Here is a 25,310-nt window from a genome sequence, read left to right on the forward strand (position 1 = left end):
AGCAGTTCATATTTTTGAAAGGTCACTCAAAATTCTGCCGCAATACTGCTCAGCAGCCTAGGCCAGTGATGTAAGTCAGTGTGGATGAAGGGAAGGCCATGATGTCATCTACATGAATTTTAGTAAATCCTTTCCCACATCTTCCTCCTGAAAAAAAATGTCTGCTCATGGCTTATATGGGTGTACTTTTCACTCAGGGGAAGCCTGGATGGTCAAGAGTTAAATACTGAAAGGCCAAGTCCACAGAGTGGTTAGTGGATGAAGTTAAATCCAGTTGTACTGATCATAAATGGTATTCCCAGGGCTCAATATCAGAACTAGTCCTGTTTGATGTCTGTATTGATGATCTAGTCAAGGGGATTGAGTGCATCCTCAGTTAGTTTGTGGACACCATAGACTTGAATAGGAGTGTTCATCTGCTGGAAGGTAGGACAGCTCTGCAGAGGATCTGGACAGGCTGATTGGTGGGCTGAGGCCAATGGTGTGAAGTTCAACAAGACCTAAGTCCTGCTCTTGGGTCACAACAATGCCAAGCAGTGCCACAAGCTGGAGAAGAGTTACTGGAAAAGAACCTGGGGGTGCTGGTGACAGCAGCTGAACATGAGCCAGGGTGTGCCCAGGTGGCCAAGAAGTCCAGTGGCATCCTGGCCTGGATCAGCAATGGTGTGGCAGCAGGACCAGGGCAGGGATTGTCCCCCTGTGCTGGGCACTGGTGAGGCCACACCTTGAGTGCTGTGTCCAGCTCTGGGCCCTTCCAGAAAGAATCCAAGAAGGACATTGAGGAATGACTCCAGAGAAGGGCAACAGAGCTGGGGAAATGATATTTACTGAGGGAGTTGAGGGTTTTTAGGTTGGAGAAAAGGAAGCTCAGAGCACACATCACTGTTCCCTACTTGAAAGGAGGACATAGGTAGGACTGGTCTCCTCTCCTAAGCAGGAGTTGATAGGAGAAGAGGAGATGGGTTGGATATTAGGAAAAATTTATTTACAGGAAAGGGTGTAAAGTATTGGAACAGGCTGCCTTGAGATGTGATTGAATTGCCATTCCTGGTGATGTATATAGGTTGTGTAGATGTGGCACTTCAGAACATAGTTTAGTGATGGGCTGAGTTTACAATTGGATTCAATTGTCTTATGGGCCTTTGCAGTGATTTCTGTGATTCTAATAACTATTGTGGTATCTGTGTCAAGAATCTTAGCAGCTTCCTTTTGGCTTTGTAGAGGTATCATTTAGTGTTTGTTTTATAATAGGATTTTTCGAGTATTAACCTTTTCCACAGAGAAAAAAAAAAAAAAGTTATAAAAACACTCCAGTCTATTTCTTCTAGAAGACTGTGTTATTAGCAAACATCACACGGTGTTTTCAGGATTGAGTCATAGTTTGTTCACTATCCAAATCCCAATTTTGGCTAGGATTAAAAATTAGTGAAATTGTATAATCTTTGTTTGATTAAAGAACCCTAGACTTTACTATAATAAATAGTGATAATACTGCAGCTCAAAGTAAAATATACAAACAAGTGAAAAATAGTCTGGAATGATGAAACTTCTTCAAAACCCAGTCTGATAGTGTACTGTGCTGTGAAACAAAGGACATAGCAAATCACACTTTAACATGCATTTTGAAGTGTAATCATTGCTTTCCCAAGAACTGAGGGTATATAATACCCTACTCTGAAAACCAAAACTGTAATGTGTCATAGTAATGTGTCATGTGTGAGACAGTGTGACATTGCATTGAAGACTGGGTGTAGGAGCTGTTTCTGCAACTCAGTGAAGAGAAACACTTGGCAAAGTATGCATTTATTAAGGACAGGCTTACTAGATTTTCTTTTATTGAAACTACTATTTCAGCCAAGAATTCTTTAAGCATTACCACGGTGTTAAACAGTAAGGATATAGTGGATGTTCTATGTTTTGGTTTTCAAAGTGCTGTTAACCCATTGTGGGTTAATTCCTTAAGGGTGAGTTGAAGCTGTTCCTAAATTACCTTAAATGGGATAAAAGAATTTGCAATAATCTTTCATTTAATCCACTCTAGCTGCAGTATTTATTCAAGTGGCTACCGTAAAGTATTCAATTCAGGACAGTGTTGCTCTGCAGATGAGGAATCTAATTTACAAGTTTTTCTGTACTTCACATGTATAGCTCTGATAAGAACTTGTCATATTCAAAGCATATGTAGGACCAGGATGGTAATTTCTTCAGGGGTTTCAACTTACTCATTCCCTCTCCCTAGCCTTAAATTTTCCTCTTGTGCCTGCTCCTCCTTTTGTTTATTTTTTTCTCTAAATTAGATCAGCAGCTTGCATTTTATTTTAGAATAGTGGAAAATTAATTTAAAAAAATAAAGCTGTTACGTAAAATTAGGCAAATAAAGATTCTTTCCATCCTTTACTTTGCAAATATGTTTTGAGAAACAGTTTCTAGTTTTGCACAGTGGGGCTTTGTGTATGAAACCTGTGATTTGGAGAAGTACTTTCTTCGATCATGGCTGTGTCAAGTAAGCAGGTGATGAGCTTATTTGAACTGTGTTGTCCTTCAAGATGCAAGACTTTAAAAAGTGTTTTGTTTGCCTTTGATCATCTACAGTTCTGTGTTTAATTGCTCTGATGTTTGAAAGATGCTAGGGGCTGACTAAGGTCTAAACTACATTCTGGAATTGTTTAAAACTTCAATTATTTCAATAAAAGAAAAATATTCAAAAGAGATGACCATTAGGAAGTAAAAATGCACATCTACTTTAATAAAACTGCCTAATCTAAGAGTGGACATGCGTAGGGTTAAATGTTTAAAGGCCCTTACTCTGCAGTCATTGATAGTTTATGTGTGAAACTGCATTTTTGCTGCAAAACATAATAGATTAAAAAGACTTTTTCATATTTCTCTGTTATACCCTGCCCACACTTCTGCATTTTCTGCTCTCCCCTCACCCAGTGAAGACTAAGAAATACTACTTTGGGGAGGAAAAAACCTTGTTTAAGTTAAAGAAGCAGATTAAATGAAATGTAATATTTGAAGTCTTTAATGACTCTGGAGATAGTGATTACCTTTCTTATTCATGTACACCATTCTAGTCTGCCAGAGTGTATATTTGTTTCTAAACATTATTTTTTTGTTTGTTTCTAATTGAAATAATTAAACCTACTCTTCTTTATAGTTATGGTTTGTAGCTGCATTTGGGCTTAATTACAGTACAAGCTCAGTTTGTCTAATTATGTACATACTTTTAATACATCATATTTACTATATTTTGCTGTTTGGCAATTAAATCCCTTCTCAGTTGGAATATCCTAGCTCAGTTAATCTATATTACTTGCTACAACTAGTTTTTGTAAGCAGCTGTAGTCCAATGAAGCTTGCAGCGGTTTAGAAAACCCAGTTGCATGATGAAGTGCTTTCTGTAAGAATATCTTTAGGCAGCAAGTTACTCCCTGTGATAAAGAAGCTTTCTATAATTCTGACAGTCCAAGTAGAAAATGCCATCACCTTTATCTGTCTTCTAAGAGCAATAAATATTGCTGTGTTACCAAAATTCAATTGAAGGTACTTCTGGTGTTCAGTTTAGAAAACTGTATTTTGCAGGTAGCTCAGAACCCTGTATAAAGTGATAGGATCATTGTATCCATGAGGGCAATTTCAACCTCATTCCTATGTAGGTTTATTTTGGGTTTAGGCTTGGGTAAAGTATTTGTGTTTCTTTGGTGTGAGGGTCTTTTCTTTTGGTACATAGTAGTGGCTCTCTCTGCTGGCTGTTGGAAGGAGGAGTGTTTGCTATTGAGGTTTCACAGCCCTTCTGAATGTCAATTTTGTCTGGGCTTCCTTCATACAGCATTATTGTGCAAAACTTTCAAGGCTTTGATCTAGAACACTTGGTCAAAGTATATTTTTTGAAATGTATGTAGGCTTTTTTTTTTTCCCTTTCATTAAATAGTATTTAATTTTCTGTGAAAGAATAATGCTTTTGAAGAGTTTGCTGTGATGGCTGCTCAGAACAAATTAAAGGGCCATCACTGTTTTGTGTTTAGTTTCCAAAAGGTTAGTCAGCATCTAAACACCTAATTGGTTTTGGAAGTCTAAATATGCAAACCATGTTTCTAATCTGCTGGAAAGGATAAAAGTAAGTCATAGATACAACCAAGTAATCAACAGGAAAAAGAAGTAACTTCATTTTTTGGAGCTGTTTTATTCAATAGTTTTTTCTCTTTAAAGGAGAGTATGTCCACGTTCTCATTAAACAGTTGTATTATCTGAACCTTTTCTAAAACCCAACTTAGTGTCCCATGTTATGAAATACTGCTGTAGATGGCATGAATTCTTTTTGTGTTGTCAGGAATAATGAATAAAGGTCCTGTACATTGCTAGTTCTTCGGTGTATTCAAGTGGGTCTTTCTGCATTTCTGTAGTACTAAGTTATATACTTAAACCACAAATCCTAGCCTTAGAAAGGCTAGAAAACCACAAATCCTAAGTTCCTTGTACAGACATGAAAGCTGCTTCTTCTAGTCATGAAGTTCTAGCTGAATCATTTTATCAAGTCAAAAGGGAAAAGCTTTCCTTGTCTGTAAAATCTGGTAATTTCGTGGGAATCCTTGAACATCTCGGTCATGCTGCAAGAGAGCCTGGGGCTTCTTCACTGCTTTCTGACCCTACTCATATCGTCAATGATGGAATCAGTTTTTCAGATTATTGACGGCATGTATGTGATGTATCTTTAAGTACTTTCAGGGCTCTTTTCTCATACTGTCAAAGTTAACCTGTATTAAGTGGAGAGATGGACCATGGAGAGAGCATCTAATTGTCAGAACCAGAGTTTTAATGTCATTTAGTTCTTGTGCTGTGAAACATGCATTGTAGAGAAATTGCTTAGTCTCTTGTGTATCTTTTTTGGCTTACTCAGTTCTACTCACTCTAAGTTTAAAGCAAAAGAAAGTCTTTGCTGATGGGAAAATAACTTTTATCCTATTACCTGTTGCCCTGAAAACTTGGTTAACAGGTGATTAAGAAGCTGAGCTATAAGGAATTTCTACAAAATGCTGGTAAGACATACCAAAGACAGTAAGTATTTTTAAAAGATTTTTTAATTGTGCTCCAAATATTTCTGAAAAATTATGATTGATAATAATTGAGGTTAAAATTTCTGCAGAAGTTGTTGATTTTACTTATCAGTTTATTTTCTGGATGTGCACATAAATTCACATATGAAAATAAGCAACTGTTTTCCTATGTAGGCAAACATCATTTGTGTAAATCATGTATTTGAAGTTCTTGCTGAGTATCATATTAACCAGGCAGAAGCTGGTTTAAGATAAGTAGTGTAGCTTGCACTAGTACTTTATTTTTTATTCTTATGGTTTGTATTTTTTCTTAGGACCACATTTTTGTTGTTTTGATTTTGACTCTATTTGAAAGCATTTTTGCATTAACTCATTCTGCATCTGTTCAGTCAGAAGTTGAATATCTTTAATGTCTGGTTCCAATACAAATTCTTACTTTTAAATCACCACTGAGTAAACACAATTGTACATTGTATTCGCCTTTATTTTTTTCCCCCACAACAATACAAAAGTGAAAGGAAACATTAGTGTTTCAAGTTGATTTTATTTGATGATGGATTTTTCTCTAAAGGAAACATCAGTGTTTCAAGTTGATTTTATTTGATGATGGATTTTTCTCTATTTTATTAGAAAGTATAAGACCATGATTTCTGTCCTGTAAGTAAAGGCCAAGCATATAAAGCTAAAAGCAGTAATTACAAGAATGGACTTCTAGAGATAACTTGCTAAAACCAGTTGTGAAGTAGTACTGATATGTTCAGCTTTTTTAGAGAGAGATTTTTGAAACTATCCATTTTAATTAGCTATATAGGTAAATGTAAAGAAACCTATTTTTTTCCAGTGGTATTAACGTGTATTTCATTGATAACAGTGAAACAGCTGAAGCCCCATCAACTCTTTCTATCCCCAGGAAGTAATGAGTGTGCTGCTGTTAGAAAAGAACCTTCTAAAACACAGTTAAGGTTTAAAAGCTATATGCACTAATTAACAAAACGCAGTGAACATTTAAGCTGTTAATAGCCGCAACATCCCTGATGCATAGACCTTCAATATGCTAACACTGCATAACAGTTCTCTATTGTGCATCTCTTTAATGAGGGGTAACTGTGTCAGTTCTTTTCTTGCTTCACTACCTGCTGTGTATGGAAATTATGTACACTATTTAGCACTTCCTTTCAACTTCTAAAGTGCATGCATATTACACAGAAGCATTACATCCTGCATTAGGGTAAGGGGCAGCTTTTAACAGGTCTGATTTCCTTGTTGTTTCTGAAGTGCAACTTTTCTTCTTCTAAAAAGAATGCACTAACAGGGATTTTGCTCTAAATTTGCATTTCTTGATTGGGGATTTGCTTCTGTTTTTCTCTCATGTCTCACACCACTTGTAAGTGTATGGGCAAAGATCTATTACAGAAATAATTTTTTCTATAAAAGAGATGTGAAGAATAGAGAACATGCATCACAATTAGGGCGGGCATTGGTTGAATTTCTTGATACTCTTAGCAGCAGATGAAGTAGTGTGATAGAACTGTCAAGCTAAACTTTAAAAACTACTTTTTGACTTTTTTTACCCTCACCTTTGATGAGCACCTTTATCTTTAATAAACAGAAGCATAAATAGTTTACTTATTTTTAAGCCTTTAAGTTAAATTCTGCTTCATAGCTACCATTCAGGAGGGAATTAATTAATTGGTAGTTGCGAGGTGAAAGGAAAAGAACAGTAGCAAACGCATGACAGTGAGATTTAAATTTTAGTATTCTTTGCACTAGCTTCCAGCTCTAGGACATTGTTGGTTAGTTAAAACTGACTTCACAGTTAATGTTTCATACACTGTAGTTACAATCTTTCTTATTATCTCATCATAAAAAAAATCTTACCAGAGTTATCACTTCCTAAGATGTTGCAGTACATCCAGATGTGTACTCAGCAACTGAGACCTTAGAATATTTGCTATCCAGGTTAGATGAGGAATTGACCAAGGTGTTCCTGCCTCACATTAGCAATTCCACTACCTGTGTATAAGTAGTTTCCTAGTTCCTGCAGGCTCTGAATGTTTTGCTCCCTTGAGTCTTTTGCAGCTTCAGTGGTTAAGGGGGCTTAAGATCAATTTTAAGATCAATTGAAAGCCTTTCTGAAAGCTGAAGATTATGAATCAACTGGTACCTGAATTTGGGAACTCTACTGAGGCCTTATTTGGAAATTTTCTTAAATGGTACTTCAAAGGAAGCTTTCTAAGGTTTTTAGATGGACATAAAGAAGATCATAATTTTTAATTTTCTTATTCCTGAAGACCAGTAACATTAAAAAAATCATTTAAGTCATATGGTAATGGTTTATTTTGTAAATACACTTAACTTTTAGTAAAAGTTAAAAGTAGTACTTTATTAAAATGGCATCAGAAACACACAAAAAATGCAGAAATTATTTTCAGTGCACAAAAGTAGCTTGAATTTTGGCTTTCACCTCAGATATGAAGACCTTATCCTGAACTGCTCGTTAAAGCTTTTGGTGTCCATGATCAAAATTGCATTTTATAGACTATAAATCATCAGTAATGAATAATTCACCAAGATACTATTAAAATACTGTGTTTAACTTTGCAAGACAATCTGCTGTACTGTGACTTATGCTAGGATTGTATTATAAATACTTCAAACTGAATAAATTATGTTTCAAAAACATGCCATCACTAAACTACAAGTAAACTGCAATATGCTATTTATTTAATAGTATCTATAAAATGGAACTAACTCGGGGAATAGGTACAAAATTCGTTATCCTAGGTAGTGTTTATCTTCTAGTACTTCTGTCTGCTTTCTTCCAAAGCTTTTCCTGCCTGTTCTCTTGTTTTCCACTGATAGTGTCTGTAAGAGCAGTTGCTTATGCTAGTACAGCAGGGAAGTGTTACCATAATATAAATTACCCTATGATAGATCAGATTATTTCAACTGTTTGGCTACCCACTTTCACTTTCTAAATGCAGGTAAACAAAAAAAAAATCTACTTTGATTTGAAAGTCCGTCATCTAAAAATGTAGCTGTAGTTTTATTCTTCATTAATTGCTTTTCTTGCATGTTTTGTAATCTGAGCATTATGAATTTCTAGTAGAGTGCTTGAAATCCATACACTGCAGAAAAATGTATTTTTAAAAGGCCTCACTAAAAGACCTAGCCACTTGTCTATGCATGCAAGCAAAAGATTTGCTTACATATGGTTTGGATGAGTTCTAGATAGTATACTTTCTTTAAATATTTTTGTGTTAGAATAAAAAGTAATTTGCAAGATCTTCTGTAATTCAGATGTTTTTCCATCTTGTTCAAGATAATCATGCTGTTTGTCATTTTGTCAGTTTGAAGAACATTGCATCTACACTGAATTCTCTTATGAGTACTAGTAGCAACATCAATCTATTTTTATGAAATATACTCTTTGCCCCTGACTGCCCCCACTTTACCGCTATTTAATGAGTTTCCTAATATAGATATATTGGGAAACCAAAGTGTAAACCTAGTTATTTGATTTCCTTTCTTTTTAACATCTTTTTATTTATCCAGACAATCTCTACACAGCTAAGATACACTGTTACAGGAAAAAATAGAGTATTAATAAAAAATACGTTTTTGTTTCTTGGCCAAAAAATGATGCTGAATAAGAAATAATCTGTCTATGTTAAAAGTGGAACCTAGGTGTTCCAGGTCTTTCATTTTTAAATTTGTAAAATGTTGTTTACTTGTCTATCAGAATGCAGACTAAATGGTTGGTATTTTTTGCAAGTGTGTCAAGAAAAATGCCTCTTTGTTTTGAATCTTGTCAGAGTACTGAGAAGTGCAAATCGTAGATTTTTGTTTTTCTTTTCAGTGTTGTAGTTTAAACTAACAAAAGACAACTCAGCAGCTTTTCCCATAACTTGCCAGTAATCACTTTTATAAATACCAATTCTCTGTGACTTTTGGAGGAGATGTGAGTAGAAAATTTGGGGATGCATTGCAGACTTCAAGTGAAGTGTTTTAAAGACATGAAAAAAGGGCAGGTGAGAAGGATGTGTTCTACTTATTTTTGTGAAGTCATGTTCCAGTATTTATTCCCATTTGCTCTCTCCTAGTGTTTTTCTCAAATCACAGATTCAAAGAGTTTTGTGGTTCAATGGTGTGTGGAATGTGTTATGCATTTTATTTGTAGTATCTCATACAAGCAAGTCTAGAGTAATATCAAGCATGTAGAATATTGGGAAAGTGTAATGGGCCATTAGAGCAGGACAACAGGGAAGTTTTCAAGGAGTTTTTGCAACTTCAGTGAATGCTCAGACATCATGGTTGCTATAGTATTGTCTCAGCGATGAAATACAAACTGATGAATAGAAATGCTGAAGATACCAGTGCTTGTTTTGGATGCTGACACTTCCGTTGCATAATGGCAGTCAGCAATCTAAAAAGTATTATAGTGGACTTACCTTGATTCCAGTAATGTGACAGTTTCTGCTTCTGTTAGACCTACTTTTCTGCATTTTGAGTTTCTCTTCAGTTTTTTACAAAACTGCTTGTGAAAAGAGATTTTCTTTAAATGGATGCTTTAATGAAATCTTTGTTATTATCAAATTATGTTTCCTGTTTACGATGTTTGGTTTTCTTTTTAAAAACACAATTCTTTGGGTGCTTTTTTCAGCTTCTTTATTAATCATTCTGCAGGATGGCTACATGGGAGAATATATTATGAGTAATACCATGTTGTTCATCATTTACTGTGATAATGCAAAATGATTGTGAAGTCTGAAAGAAAACTGTATCCTGTGTGATACAGAGTTTCCTAAGGGCAAATATGCTTTTTCTCATTTTTTGTTTGTAGCTGTTAGATAAATGTTGTCCGACCATGTTTAGTTTATTCTGATCCATTTTTCCATTTGCAGTTTACATAGCAGATTCTATTCTCTTGCATTTCCTTCAAAAATATTGTATTGAAATGTAGAAACATAAATGTTCTGATCCTGACTTACAGTTAAGCAGCTGAGCACATTAAATAAAAAACTTTTTTCACAGCAGCTACTTTGTGGTATTATGCAAGATGTTCTGTGCTTTGATATAACAACTTCTAAATAAAGTGAATTGCAACATGGATTTATAGCAAAACTTTACGTAGTTAGTCTGGTAAAACATGTTGGAGGTGGGGAAAGAGAGCAAGCTATTGTAAACTCTTATAAAAAGTACAGAAAACTTCTACTTTCCATTCTAACAAGTGTAAAACTATTGAGGTTAAGTAGGTGGGGCAACCGGAAGTAATTGCTAAGGCCAGTGGCATTTTTGTGGTTTAATAAAGGCAGAAGGTAATTATTCAGTTTTTATTTAAGTGAAATGATGCCAAAAAGGAGGTTCCTGTGGAGCAGCTGCACTCCTTCAGTGTTATCCTAATTTACCACAGACACAACTGTCACAAATAGAACTTTTAAACTTGATATATAGCCACGAAAGTAAGGAGCTCTTTGTCTGGAAAGCATGCAGAAGAACTGCTTTATACAAATCAACCGGCAGATGACGGACAATGATGAAAATTTGATTCTTTGAAGTCATAATGGTCATTGAAATGTGTGAAATTCTGGTATTGAAAAGAGAGCGGCTAGCAAGACTCTAAATCCTGGGTGGTTGCTGGAAGCTTGCTGGGAGGTTTTTCTCTGTTTTGACATCAACTTCCCATTGCTTGTTCCCTGTTTCCTTTATTAAAAAAAAAAAAAAAAAAGAAAAGAAAAAGAAAAAAAAAAGGAGGGAGTGCTAAACTGTAGGTAGTTAATAGTAGCTATGTACAGTTTCTGTCTTCATGGTGAAGGAAATGCCATAGAAGAAAGATAACACCTTTATGTACACCTGACCCATCTATTCAAAACCATTTGTTTTCAGAGCTACTTTCAATCATTTTGTCTCTCTCCTTTAATTAGAGAGTTCCATTTCTTGTCCCCATTGGAATTTCTGCTATTAGTGGAGTACTTAAAAGAAGGAAATTCTCGTTTCCTTAAAAAGTCATCTTCATGCTGAATAGTGCTTTCATTGACACTGCCTCTGTGAATCAGTTTTTCTTATTGCTGCATAGCACGTTCTGTTTGTTACTATCCTTTCCAGAACAGCTTTAGCAGGCTTTCCACCATGGCAAACATTCTTAAGTAATGTAAGTTGTAATAACCACCCCTATGTTTTTAAGAAATTTTATGTGATTTCCACCATTAAAAAAAAAGGGTTTTGTCCCTTTGAACTTTTTCCAAGAAGAGACAAAATGCCTCCAAATGAGTATTAAAATTTTCTTGAGTTACAAAAAACAAACAAACAAACAAAAAAACCCACCAAAAAACAAAAACCGACAAAAAAAACCCCAAAAATCAGAGTTTACTGTTCAAATAACATCTATTAAGGAAACCAAAATGTCAGAATGCACCTTTAAGGTGGCAGTCTGTTTTAAAAATGTGAAACAGGATTATTAATTTTTAGATTTTTAGTAAACCTGTACAGTTCAATTCTCAAGTCTTTTATATTGTAATCTAATATCTTTTAAGATTTTGAATGCTGAACACCTCACTAGTATCTTAAATTGCTAATACTGCAAAATTAAGGAATACTTTAAAAAAAAAAAGATACTAATGTGAAACCAGCTGTCAAAAAATCTTTGTTTTTGGAAAGTTGGTTCACAGGTAGTTTCAATGAGAACTTAAACTCAGAACAAAGCACTGAAGACCCAGCAAAGAGTTTAACCCAATGCAGCATAGCTCTTTTCAAGTATTATATTGTTTTAATGGCATCTTGGAGCGGGAGCTTTAGCCCATTGAAATGTCGCTTAAAGGACAGGTTCTTCTGTCACTAGCTGGAGCTGTGTGGATGAAATGATCACAATAGAGTCTTGTAATGCATTTTAAAATGGTGAGAAATCAGTTTGTCTAGACTAAGAGTGCGCCTACAGGGAATAGGAATCTTAGAGCTTCTGTGCTCTTTAGGTGTCAAGTATGTGATAGATGCCAAGCCTTTTTATTCCATATCTTTGGCAACAGCTCAGCTATGCTACAGTACCTTACATGTCTACAGCAAGCAAAAATCAGTGATTTTATGTCAGGACAACTTGAGCTTCAGCAACCAGAAACTCATTGTCCTAACAACTGTCTGTTCAATTGCCAGCTTTTAAAATGGGGAAGATATCAATAAATGATTGCTAGAAGGCATGGAAACTCTAGCTATAATGAATGTTAGTATGGAGAACTAGCAACACCATGTAGATATTTCAGTTTTGGAAAGCAGGGAGGTTTTAATTTTCAGTTTGAAGATATTTTTATGGGATTAATCCTATATTATTAGTGAAATAACCTCAATTTAGAGCCAACTGAGTGCCAAAAAACATGGCTTGAAGGGTTTGTCTGGGGTTTTCATTTTGCTTTCATCCAGATAAACAAGCCTAGGCATTTCTTTACTATGTTAATCTCAGAAATATAGCATTTATTGATTTTAACACTCTTTTTAGATGGTGTTATGTATGCACTGTGTAACATTTTTATGATTTTCTTGTGTTAAGTCTTCAAAAGAGAAAATAGTATATGTCCATAATGTTATATAATGTAGTATCTTTATTTTAGTAGTTCCAGATTATTCTGAAAGAATTCAAAAACTTCTAAATCTGAAGCATAAAATTCATAATTCAGACTTAAAAGTTGCTGAGAGTAATAATAGTAAAAAAATAATTCTGAGCTATTCTAAATTTTATGTCTGAAAGTATTTGATGATAACTACCCCAGCATTTTTGCACATACCATATTATTAAAGAGCAGAAAAATAAATTTTTTGTGACTATTACTGCATTTTCATATGTTTGTTAAATATAGATATAGAGGTTAGTATTTCAACCTATTCATATAAATAAGCAAGCTGAAACATTGAATCTCTGCCAGACTTTACTGTAGGTGAAAACTCCTTTTTGTTAAACAAAGCACTTTGCCAATTCAAATTAGAAAAAATTAAGCAAATTCCTTCCTAAACTGCAGCTTAATCTTCAGCAGTGAGAAGTGCCAGTCTGTCAGAAGGTATTTTTACATAGGTGTTGCAACATTCCAGTAGCTGGTACTGCTTCACTTTCATATCACTGCTAGACTTGGATTAAAAATAAGCATGACTTGGTCCTAATGAAAGCATTTATAATTGAATTAAGATAGTTCAACTTTTTTCTATGGTAATTTGGGAAAAAATGTCAGAAGTTGGAAAGCTAGTGTGGATGCTTGTTTGTTGCCCCTGCTGTCCTAGTTGTAAATGTAAGTCAAATGCTTTAAACTTCTTCCCTTTTATAGTTTTGAGGGACTGATCTCCCAAATTTTGTAAAATCAAATTGGAAATGAGAACTGCAGCTTCTCAAAAGATGGTCTGGTGACTGCATCAGGAAGTTTCAAGTTTGCCACGAAGGAAAGTCCCATAAAGTTAGTAGGTACATTTATGTAAAATGACAGTGTTCTATTTAAAGTTCTCATTTAGTTCAAATCATGGCAATAGTGTCAAGGTAAGTTCAATATGCCCAAAGTTTTGCTGCAGTTTTCTGATTTTGACCAGTTTACTACTTGTGCCTGGAAGGAGGGGAAGGGAGGGGAGTGGAGGGGAGAAGGGAGACTGAGGAGCTCCCACTGGCCTTTTAAGTATGTAAGGAACAGGAGTAGTTTAACCTCCTTAGAGATTGATTTGATGTTTGATTTCAGTCTTTACTAGGATGAACTGACAGGTTAATTTTGCATAATTACTGTTTAGTTTTTAGCAAAGATGTTCACTTTAATTATATCAGCTGTTGCTGAGGGTAATTTTTCATAGCAATTCTTGTGAGGTTTTTCTGTATCTTACACTTTATTAATGTCAGTTAATATTTTTAGGCTGGTTTGAAGGATTTATCTTTGTTAGGTTTATTTTGAAGGTTTATCCCTCCCTAGCAGAGGACGGCATCCTATTATTGATTATATACAATGTTACAAATCTTTTATTTTTTGAAGTTTGGACTCTCCTAAATAATTTTGTCCTCACAAATATACTGAAGAATGTTATCAGCATCAAATGTCCCTCTCTTGATCTTGAACATGAACAAAATAACTGATTGTCAAATGCTGAGTCATAACTGCATACATGACGAGGTTGAATGGCTAGATAGATAAGAGCTAAATTCTAGCACCTTCTCTGCACTGTCAAACAATCAGTAGCATATTGTGCCTCCTCCTTCATGCTAAGGATAGTTTCTTGAGTCACTATAGGTGTTGGTGTTACTTAACAATATACAGAGTTAAGCCCAAGGGAAAGCAGTTACACTTCAGCACACACTTGGCTAGCAAGTATTTTGGTGAATAGGTCTTGTTCATATTTTGGGATTTGTCAATGTTTCAGTCAGCACTCTTAATATTTTCCTGAAGGAAGAAAGTGTTTGCACTTTTCCACATTTACTTTAGCTGGTACAAGTTGAAGCAGTCCTGAATTTGCAGCTGTGGACAGAGGAGAATGGGGGGAAATGTCCTTCCTGTCCCTCTGGCTCTAGCTGTTTTGTAGATGGGAGATGAGCAAGTTTACATAACTGATCCAAGCAAAATCTAACTCAGCCAGGGGAAGTATAGTAATAGCAGCCCTAACATGTGTCACCTTCATTTGTGTTCAGCTAAAATCATAATGTATTTTTCTAATTTTTTTTTACTTTTGTAACTTTAAAAATAAAGCATGAATTTATGTATGAAGCATAAGCAGTATGATTTTATGAGTCTCTTATGAATCCTTCTTTGACAAGTCACATTATGGTTTTTTTTAGGATATCACTACTTTAACTGGTGTTCCAGATGAGCACATCAAAACCAGAAAAGTTCACATTTTTGTTCCAGCACGCAATGCAATGCAGTCAGGAGCTAACAATACAAAGAAGTGGAAGATGGAATTTGATAACAGGGAGCGCTGGGAGAACCCTTTAATGGGCTGGGCATCTACGTGAGTACTTAGTGATTTTGAAAACACTTTTCTTCTATATTTGGCTCTCTCTAGTAATTAAATTCAAAATATTAAGTTATTTCTACCTGTAAATCTGATTGTATTATAACAGTACTTACAGTAAGTGGTTTGGTTTGTTTATTGTATTATTTGTAATCTGTTAAGTTTAAAAGCAGATTTTTAAAGGTCACAATGTCATCTGGAAAAGTTCGAAAAAGATGTTAACAACCACACATTTAAATTATTACAATGTGGGAATGTTACTGTGTGGCAGCATCAGGACCAGAAGTCATTAGTAACTTAAAGGAGTTAATCATTCTCAGCTCTCATTTGCATCTTTTAAACAAAAACAATACTTCCAGATTTTTTTTTTATCCTATCTAAAATGAGGAGTCATAACTAATAAAAAAACCACAAGAAGCCCAGCTACTTAAAATATTATTCTATTTGTTAAAGCATTGTCAATATTAGCGTTAAAATCTTTTAAATACACTAAAAATCCAGATAGGTACTATTCTTAGGTAAATATACTGTAATTTGGAGATGTAATTACAACTTGTATGCATCTAATTTTTAATTCATTTTTTTTCCTCATATGAATTCATTACCTACATTTCACAGTGTGGTTAAAATTCCTGTAGACTCTGAGAACTATACCAGCAATTCCTCTGACAATATTGTAATTTTGATTTGGAGCTGTCTCCTTTGAGGCGTATTCAGAATAGTTAATTATTAGACATAAACCAAAATCAACCACTAGAGATTATTTTTCAAACTTCAGAAAGAATACAATGTGTACTGAAAGTGTCTGGCTACAATCATATCAACACTTATCATTAGAGAATACAAAATTTTATGAAAAAAAAACCTATAAAACCTTAAATAATTTCAGGATGAATTTTTTTGAGATGTATTAACATTCTAAACCCAGTCACAGAAATTATTTTTTTATATACAGAACAAAAATGTATCCAGAAATTTAGTTCAAAGTACCTAAGAAATTTATTTCAAAGTAACTCTGAAATTAAGTCTTCCTGTTGCATTGATTTCTCATGAAAATTTGAGAAGGCTTTACATATATTTTTTATTTTAGGGTAGGGAAAGGAATTTCTCATGGGTTAGCAAGCTCCAGGTAGGATAAAAAACAAGTGTTCTGTTGAGATTCAATGCTAGTAGATTAAAGGTTTTGTAAATGAGTTTGTATCTTAATTTTCAAGGCGTTCTTGTAAAAACTCTTAATGTACACTCTGGTTACCATTCAGCATCCAAAAGTACCTGAGAAGAGTTTCTTCTCTTGAGATTTAATTTCTGCAAAGAACATTTCTTAGACAGTTTTCCATTTACTTTTGAATATTATAAATGGGATTAGTGGGTAAGAGCTCTCTAGGGCCTACATATTAAAGCCCTTTTTTCTCTTAACTCAGTATACTTGAGTATATTGGAAAGACCTGTAGGTCTTTCCTATATTTCTGTCAGTTCTTTAATATATTTCAGTCTTATTTGGGGCTAGAATTTTTTTGCACTTGTTGTTTCTTGACTGTTTGGGCTTTTTTTCAGTGAAAATTTTCCAGTTATAGATCTAAGTAAAATGGGCCCATGACAATTTTTTTTTTAATTAGGAGGTTTCATTATGAGAATGCCTAAATACATTTCTTGGGTACACCTTGTCATATAAAGCTGTCAACAAAGAAATACGGGGAAGTGCGAAGTTTTCATTGTATGAGATGTCATAGAACAAACTGCGAAATCCTAATTTTCAGTGATTGATAGAACAGTTGGGGGTAGGCATAGGAAATTCTGCAACACTGGGTACTGCTGACACTATCAGGATGTCATACTGGACATCCTGTTCTTTTCATCCTGTTTTGGACATTCTGAAATTCAGTTTTCTCACAGAGTTCATTTATGGAAATAAATCAGAAATCTATTTAGATTGAATGAAAGATGATTCCACATTAAATAGAAACAATAATTTCTGCACATTTCTCATTTTCCAGCTGTCTCTGTCCTGGAAGGCTTTTGCCATAGTTGCAGTGGAGAACAGGCACTGGTCCCTCACCACACTTCATTTCTAAAGTTTCTTTGTTCCTTTTTAGTAGTGTTGAAAAGATTTTTCCAACCCCAATTATGGAAGAGAATAATGATAAGCAGAAGTTGTCACTACATTGCAGTACACTGGGGCCACTTGATGCTTCACTGGTCATATCATCAACTAATTCTTAGTTTTTAATTCACTTACCTGCTATTATAAGAAAAATCTTTAAATATCTTTAAGAGAGCTTATCACAGTGGCTTGCGAAAGTGTATTTTCTGTCTTTATCCTGGTTTGTTTGTTTGTTGTGTGTTTTTTGTTTGTTTCTGATTTTTTTTATTGGGGAATATATTGGATATATAGTGAACTCCATTTTTCCATGTGTACATCAGATAAAATTACATTGTCTTTGCTGGAAGCGAGATTCCCCCTTTTCCCCTCCCCCTTCTCCAGTCACAGGCTTTGCCCTTTATTGTAGAGAGTTCAGTGTATCTTCAGTCTTTTTTTTTTCACTTATCCTTCTAGCTTCAAAGGGAGAACAGTTGAGAGGCAGCTCCTTCAATAGTTTGTTGCAATTTGGTCTTGTCTTTCCAGTTGTCTCCCAGGCTCATAGGCAGTGTTGTCACAGGGAGGTTTTATTTATCTTTGTGTTGCTACAGCCAGTATCTAATTTCTTTAAGAGTTAGAAGTCTGCTTTTTTTTTTTTTTAATCCTTTGTCATTACTCTTAAATTGAGATTTTATAGCAACAAATAAGGCAATTTTATGTTTTTACTGAGAATTTAATTTGTTTCAAAAACCTTTATGGTATTTCATTCATGCAGTTGAGGAATAGCTGGTCATCTAAAACTAACCACTATGTAATTAGTTAGCTAGCAGTTAGCATTTTGGAGCTTTATTTGCAGTTGTGGCCTGTGGTCTGCTTGCTGTGTAGGAATAAATTGTGGGGGTCATGTGACCTCAGCCAAAGCAGAAGTTTAAGTATTTTTTTAATATACTTTTCAGTTTCTGGTTAATTCCTTCTCTGCTCACTTCAGTATTCTGTTCTTTTCTGTCCGTGATTATTCCTCGCCTAGCTGTTCTACAGACACTTGGTCTCCTTGAAATGTTCAGAATTACCTTAGACCTCCTGATCTTACAAAAAGAAAGGGATTTTACAGATTTAAAGAGTCTCACAGAGCAGTTACTATAACCTCAGCAAGTGGTTAGACATTGTGTGTCTGACAACCCAATTAATTTTTGCAAGTAGTTGTGAAGGAAGTCTAACACTCTGAAAGAGTAAAACAGTACTTTGCAGAAAGTAAGTGTTGACCCTGAAAATAATCTTTAGAAGTGTGTTGAATAGTTTCCGAGTTGGCATACTGCAGTGAGCTGTATAATACAGAATTTGATTTAACATTTGAGATACAGATACAGTTTTTATTCTATTTCCAATATGCCTAAAAATTGTCATCTGATTACTTACAGAGCTGATCCTTTGTCCAACATGGTTCTTACTTTCTCTACTAAAGAAGATGCCATTGCTTTTGCTGAAAAAAATGGTACGTATTGTATGTATGAGCTATGAGAAGTTAATCCTTTCATAGGTAATCTTGATCTCAAAGTATTAACAACACAATAAGTACAGGATAAATTACCTTCCCTCTGTGCTGCAGAGTTGTTAGACTAGTGTTCTACATGGGGAGGAGTAAAATGGGAAGGGAGGATATTTCCAGGGGTGCTGAATGCGTTGAATTTAGACTTTCCACTCTCTAGAAAGGTGTTTCAGGTGTTTGTCCTGTCACTGGTCACCAGAGGGGAGATCAGCACATCCCCTCACTACTCCCCATGAGGAACCTGTAGATTTAGGATGTTGTGTCTATCTCTGCCCATCATTAGAGTCTACACACATATACTTTATTCTTATTCATGAAAAAGACAGTAGAAAAGCCAGTATAATTACTTAATAATTATTAAGCCAATGTCACATCAGAGGGAATGTATCTGTAAACTTAGTTAGGCTTGTATTTCCTGACAGAATGATGGTACCACAAACAGTACCCATAATCTCAGTGTTTTGAATATTCAGCAGTCCTTTGTTTCTCAAATGTTAGCATGAATTTTTTGCTGCTTTCTTTTCTTTTTCTTATTTTGTTCTTTTAAATCAACTCAAATTTCATTAAAAAGTTAATCTTGATGCTTAGTCCCTATGGATGTGAAGATGATTAATTACATTGAGATAAAGTCAGGAATAGCACACATGAAGTGTAAGGTTCTTTGGAAGTCTTCCCTGTGGTGTGCAGCTTTCAACTATATTTAGTCTGGTGTACATAGTAAAGTTTCTTGGTCAGACCAAATTATGCAAAGTTGCTAGATGGTTGATATTCTGCACCACAAATGTGATAAGTCCATTAACATGTCAGTCTAAGAAACTAAACCATTTAATGTTTAATTTATTTTCACTTTCTAATAGTAAAAGCTAGAATATAATCTGTCTGTTTCTCTTTAAATGGATTTTTTTTTTTGCTTAGCAGTACTAATTTTATTGAAAAATAGGTTCTATTATCTAAGAAATTAATAAGATCACATTTGCATTGGATAATCTATGCAATTTTATTAGTGTATTTTACTGGCTTATGAACAAATGAAATTAAGGAGAATTTGGCATTTATGCTTCTGTATCATTCATGTTATTTCTTGAACAATTCAGCATACAGGAAAAGAAAATTAATGTAATGACCTGCTTATGTAATCTCTTTGTAGATGTTACATTTTGACTTTACAAAATGCAGACTCAAGTAAAATGCATTTGTTCAGTGTAGAAAGTTTATGCCTTCAATGAGTTAGAAATTACTCCATTGTGCATGGAACCAGCTAAACTAAGGCTATGACTTGGTATTAATATTAGCAATTCACTATTCACTTAGCTTGTACTCTTAATTTTACCATAACTGAGATGCACCAAACTTTTCTGTAGATACTGGCTTGCCTAACTTTTAATTTCATTTTTTATTTATGTATATGTTATGTGCATAATATTTTCTGTGGTGATAGCTTCAATGTCATGTGTAGCTAGAAATACAAATTTTTCAATATTTAGTTCTGCTTTTTAAAAGACATTAGAAATTTAGACACACTTTTACACTGGAAGTTAACATGATGTTAGCTTCATGACCAAGACAGTATTGAGACATACATTAAGTCTAGGAACACAAATTACTATGTCTTTCTGTTCCTCTTGTATGTAGCACACAAATTTGCCATGACAGAATTCCTTAAGAACCTAGAATGTAATTTCTGAAAATTCTAGATAGTGCAGGTTATTTTGGTACAGTTAGTAAACTTAAGAGTTCTTTCTCACCTAAGAACTTAAGGAGAGCAGGAGATGTCTTTCTGCCTGCCCCATCTGATGTGTTTTCTAATGTCAGAATAGCAGGACTGGATACAGTAACAGGAGACATTGCTGTCCAGTGTATTACAGCTGAGGATGGTCTTGAGTTCTAGGCAAGGAGGTAACATTTTTAACTGGAAGAAATGAAAAAATTATGACTGTTGACCTAACTTTTTTGTCCTGTCTGAATCACTGAAGCAGTTGTTTAGAAACATACAGCTTAAGTAACAAGGATGGAAAGTTTTTCTACTCCACAGTAACCTTTAATCAGGTGGTGAGGGTGTTCTTCTAGAGAAGGTGAAATCTGCTTTCTGTCTACATGGCTTGTATGGCAGGGCTTTGGGCAAGAGGAACTTCCCCCAACGGTCTGGTGTTTTTATAAAAGTGACCTCTGCTCTCTGTCATGAACACCTCAAAGTGCTGGTCTGAAGGAGTCTATTCCAATGTGTGGAACCTAATCACATATGGTGGCCTCTTACAATCATTAGTTAGATGTAACTGATTTTACGCGTTTTGGCTATCTGTGGCAGTGCAAGTCATTGTGCTGGCAGTTGCAAATCTCTTTTAGAGGCACTCGGCCCCTCTCCATCTGGTGTATAAAAAGATGAAGCAATACTTTGGGGCTGTAGATTCCATTCCAGCAGCCAAGTGTCTCAATGTTAGGTGTTACAATGCTGAATGTTGCAATACTGAAGTCTGTCTCTGGATCTAGTTCTGGCTGTTTACTCAAGCCTATATTTTTTAATCAGAACAGGAGGCAAAAGCCAGTGTTTTCACAGATGGAAAAATATGTTTTAAAAATTTCTGTTCAGTGTTTCTTACAGAGAATAGTTAACTTGGAAATTAACACTGGTTGAAACTAATAAACATGAAGAAAATGTTTGTGTGACATTTGTGAATAAGCAAAATTGATGCAGTGACATGACAACTTGTGTATCTTAGAGAATATTTTGATGTGTAGCTGTATCTTGACTGTTTACTGTGAGCACCTTAAGTATAAAAATTCAGATATATATTAAGCATTTTAGGGCTTGCAACTTTCAGTTTTAAAACTAAGGAAGAAAAGTACTGTCTTATGAGTATCACTTAAAACTTCATACTTAACCACTTCTGGCTTCAACAGAAGTATCTCAACTTTGAGTGAAATATTGCAGCTAAAGAGACCAAACTTTGGAGTACTGAGTGCTGCCCTGGCAACTTTCCAGGCACCTGGAGGCTGCAATCAATTTGCATTTTGATTTACATAAACACTAATGTCTCCACCTCCTCTTTTCTGACATTTTTAAGCATTTCTCTTGCTTAACTATCACATAATTTACTTGTCTTCTATCACTTCATTCCCTTTTCTTTTTGCTCCTAATTTTTTATATTATTACAAAAAATGTTAAGTATTAAGCTCCTTTCTAATGTTGAAGTTTTTTCTTTGCTTTTTGGTTTATTTTTGGTTCTCCTTCTTTTCTTTCTTATTAGCTTTCCAAGGTGTCCATTGTCTCCCAGCCTTTGAGATTGATCTTTTGTATGTTGTTTTATGGCATGTGTTTTCTTACCTTCTTTGTTTCCTGTGCCAACATACAGAGAGCCTTAGTGCTTCTGTGTGCTATGGAGTTGTGGAGCCATGAACTTACAGGACAGTCAGTCTTCCCTGTTGAGCTTTTCATTGATGACTGTCAAGTTTTTTGCATGGAGGTCTGTAGTATGGTCAGGTGTTCCCATCTCACAGAATGGTAATTTGCCACATGGCATTTCATTATTCTCTCTTGCCAACTAGAAAGGAACAATTAGTGGGTGCTTACATTTAAAAAACATATTAAAACCTTTATATCGGATCTGCTGTATATTGTATGCTGAGAATATAATTCTTGCTGTTTCTTGTCTCACCCTGCCATTACCCCATAACCTCTAGGCTGGAGTTATGATGTTGAAGAGAAGAAAATGCCAAAACCGAAATCCAAGTCCTATGGTGCAAATTTTTCTTGGAACAAAAGAACAAGAGTATCTACAAAATAGGTTGGCATTGGGGGTGTGACTGTGAATAAAGTCAGCTGTGTTGTATTTATAGTTCATGGATAATACATCTCTTAATCTCCTAATAAATTTGACCTTTAAACTACAGATGCATCTTGTGATGTCTATTTAAAATGATTTTCATGTCTCCAATTGAACCTGTTATAAACTTCCCTATATATAGAGGAGATTTGAAGTGTTCATACTTGTAAAAACTTGCTGTACTAGGAATCTGTTAAAAGGAATGTTTGAAATCAGCAGCAACTTTAGAGGTTATGATTGATCTTTGATGGTAATTTTGTATCTACTACCGTTTTTAAACTTCTGAACTTCTATAAGTTCAGTAAGTTTTGCATAGGCAAAGTCTTTCAATAAAAGCTGGGTTTTTTCTTTCTATACAAGACAGTGTTGGCAGTTAAAGAGCAAAGGGTGGATAAAACTCAAGACTCTTCTGTATAAATCCATATTACATAACTCTTTTCTGCTGAGATTAATACTGTCATTATCTCAGAAGCATTTATGACTGGAATAGAAGGCACTGGGTTTTGTTTTGCTTATGGAGCAGGTTTAGTCTGGAAGATAAAGATTGTTGTTGTTTGTCTGTGATGTTCTTGAAAAGTGAAACTAAGCCAGTTGAACATTCACAAATTAAATCAGAATACTTGAGTGCTTCACACAGTATCAGCATATACTAATTGCATAATTACAGTTCTGGGTATTTTATTGCTGGTTACCTGTTTATCTGAATTGAGGTTTCCTGTTACTTAACAGGAGATATAGCAATAGCATCTCAGCCTTAACAGCAAGTATATATTCTAAGCTCAATTTGTCTTAAATGTTATTGAATTATAGTTTTAAAAAGGCATAATGTTATATTTGAAATGTTTGTTTATATATCACTGGCTGTTGCTTTAAATGCTTTAACTTAACAAGTTATGGCATTGGTACATGATCAGTAAAACACTTTACAAATGGGGGGGTTGTACACCTTTTCCCTGTGCAACTGAAAGTTTTATACCACCTGTCACAAACGATACAGTTGAAACAGCTCTCTCCACATAGATCTAAGTAATGGTGTGAGTGCTGTGTTAGATTTTAACAAAAAGAAGGCATAAAACTCTCTTGTATTGCCCAGGTTTTATTATTTTATGGTGTATATTCTTGTTTCAGTTTTAACCAGCTCCCTATATGCTGGCTAGCATTCATGTAAAGCATTGGTTCTGACCCAGTTTCATCATAATCAGCCAGTTGGATGAAGTTGCTATTTTCCTATCACAGACAAAAACTATTATTCCAATTCATCTTCTGTTGAATTTTGAATGCTGCATTTTGCAGTGGAGCCTGTAGTCCTCCAGGAGTACCAAAGTGCACCAAACTGGAATCGCAGCCACAATCTACTGCATCTCTTTGTATTCCAGTTCAGCTTAATATGCTTATATTAACTAACAAGACAATAAAAAGAAAAGCCATTCATTGGAGTTTTTTTCTTCTGTTTCTTCCAAGTAAAAGCAGCAAGTTCTTCATTTAATGATCTTCAAGCTTTATCAGATTATCAAAATGAGAAATCCACAGGTATCTAATGCAGCAGAGACACAGCTTGGTTTTTGAAATAACATGGTCCATGCAATTGACTGATTAGTGTTAGATACCTAACATTCTCTTTGAACACCTAATTAATGAAATTGCTCTCTGTTAATTTATACTTCTCATAACTAGAACCAGTTTCACATAAAGCAGAGTTTCTTATGTCTTTGTTTCTCCTGGAAAGATAATGTAAATACTTAAAAGGAGAATTTGATAAATCCCCTTATGTTTCTAAGGAAGAAATATTTTTGTTTGTTTCTTTGTTTATGATTGTGTATAATTCATGCCACCTTGAAGTCTTTAAGTTGTGTTTGAGCCCTGATCTTCTTTTCCTTTCATCATTTTCATAAGACTTGGATTTTTTGATCCTATTGCATGGTTTAGGAATGACCATGGTGACAGTGAGAATAGAATTGATTGTAGTCATTATGGTCTTCAAACCTTAGAAGTAGTACTGAGGGCATGAGTGTGCAAGGAAAGTTGCAACAAGAACATATTTTAGAGATCATTTTAGAGATCACACTTTCATTACTTTACAAAATTATTACAACTCTAGGCTGAAACAGAAATTGTACAAGATGATCTGGCTGTCTTAAGTACTCTCAGAAGTGAATGTTTGATAGGTGAACTCCAGCTTCTATTTACTCCACAGTGTTTTGGGATAAGTAAAATTGCTCCTGAACCTTGAATATGTCAAAAGACAAAACAAGTAAACTACCATAATTGGTAATTTATGACGAATAAGATTAGCAATTCATCTGAAGGAGAATTAGAATGTTGAATGAGACTACAAATTCATTTTGGCAGAAGATTCAGCTGTGCTGCATCCAATTAATATAAGCTTTTAATTGGAAGAATATTTGAAACCTGTGAAAGTAACAAAATCATTACTGGGTAAAGAAAAAGTGTAAAGCTCCCAAGTAAATGGAATATGTTCTTTACCAAGTGGAATTTGTTTGCAGGTCACGTGTCTTGCCACTTTACATGGCAATAGCAAAAAAATGTTAAAGGATTACTAGGAAGTTGCAGTATTGCAGAATAAAGTACCACAGATGTTACATTTACATTTTTTCACCAAGCTGTTTTAGAATTGAGGTGTTTTCTTTCCAGTTTTTTAGCTTCCATTATTTTGGAAAGCCCTGTGGAAATTATGGGCTGATCAGAAGTATTTTACACTTTGGCTTTGGTAGTTCCATTGTGTGCTGGAGGCAGCATGCTGCTGCTAGAGACAAAGTTCGTTCCCATTTCTAGCTGTTCCACAGAGCCACCAGTTTTCTGAAAAAGGCTTATTATCTGTCATTGCTGTC

At 34.8% G+C, this 25,310-nt stretch overlaps 1 protein-coding gene across 1 annotated transcript in view; it reads left to right on the forward strand.

Moving 5' to 3' along the window:
- NDUFS4 (NADH:ubiquinone oxidoreductase subunit S4) overlaps nucleotides 1–22,527 on the forward strand; it is a 47,446-nt gene extending 24,919 nt beyond the window's left edge. The window contains exons 3-5 of the mRNA XM_021553890.4: nucleotides 14,842–15,014; nucleotides 18,513–18,586; nucleotides 22,319–22,527. Coding sequence (XP_021409565.1) covers nucleotides 14,842–15,014; nucleotides 18,513–18,586; nucleotides 22,319–22,422 — 351 coding nt within the window. The 3' untranslated portion in view covers nucleotides 22,423–22,527. The remainder of the gene's footprint in view (nucleotides 1–14,841; nucleotides 15,015–18,512; nucleotides 18,587–22,318) is intronic.
- The last annotated feature ends 2,783 nt before the right edge of the window (nucleotides 22,528–25,310 follow it).

The sequence above is a fragment of the Lonchura striata genome, chromosome Z, assembly GCF_050655825.1.
Source record: "Lonchura striata isolate lonStrDom1 chromosome Z, ASM5065582v1, whole genome shotgun sequence".
Lineage (NCBI taxonomy): Eukaryota > Metazoa > Chordata > Aves > Passeriformes > Estrildidae > Lonchura > Lonchura striata.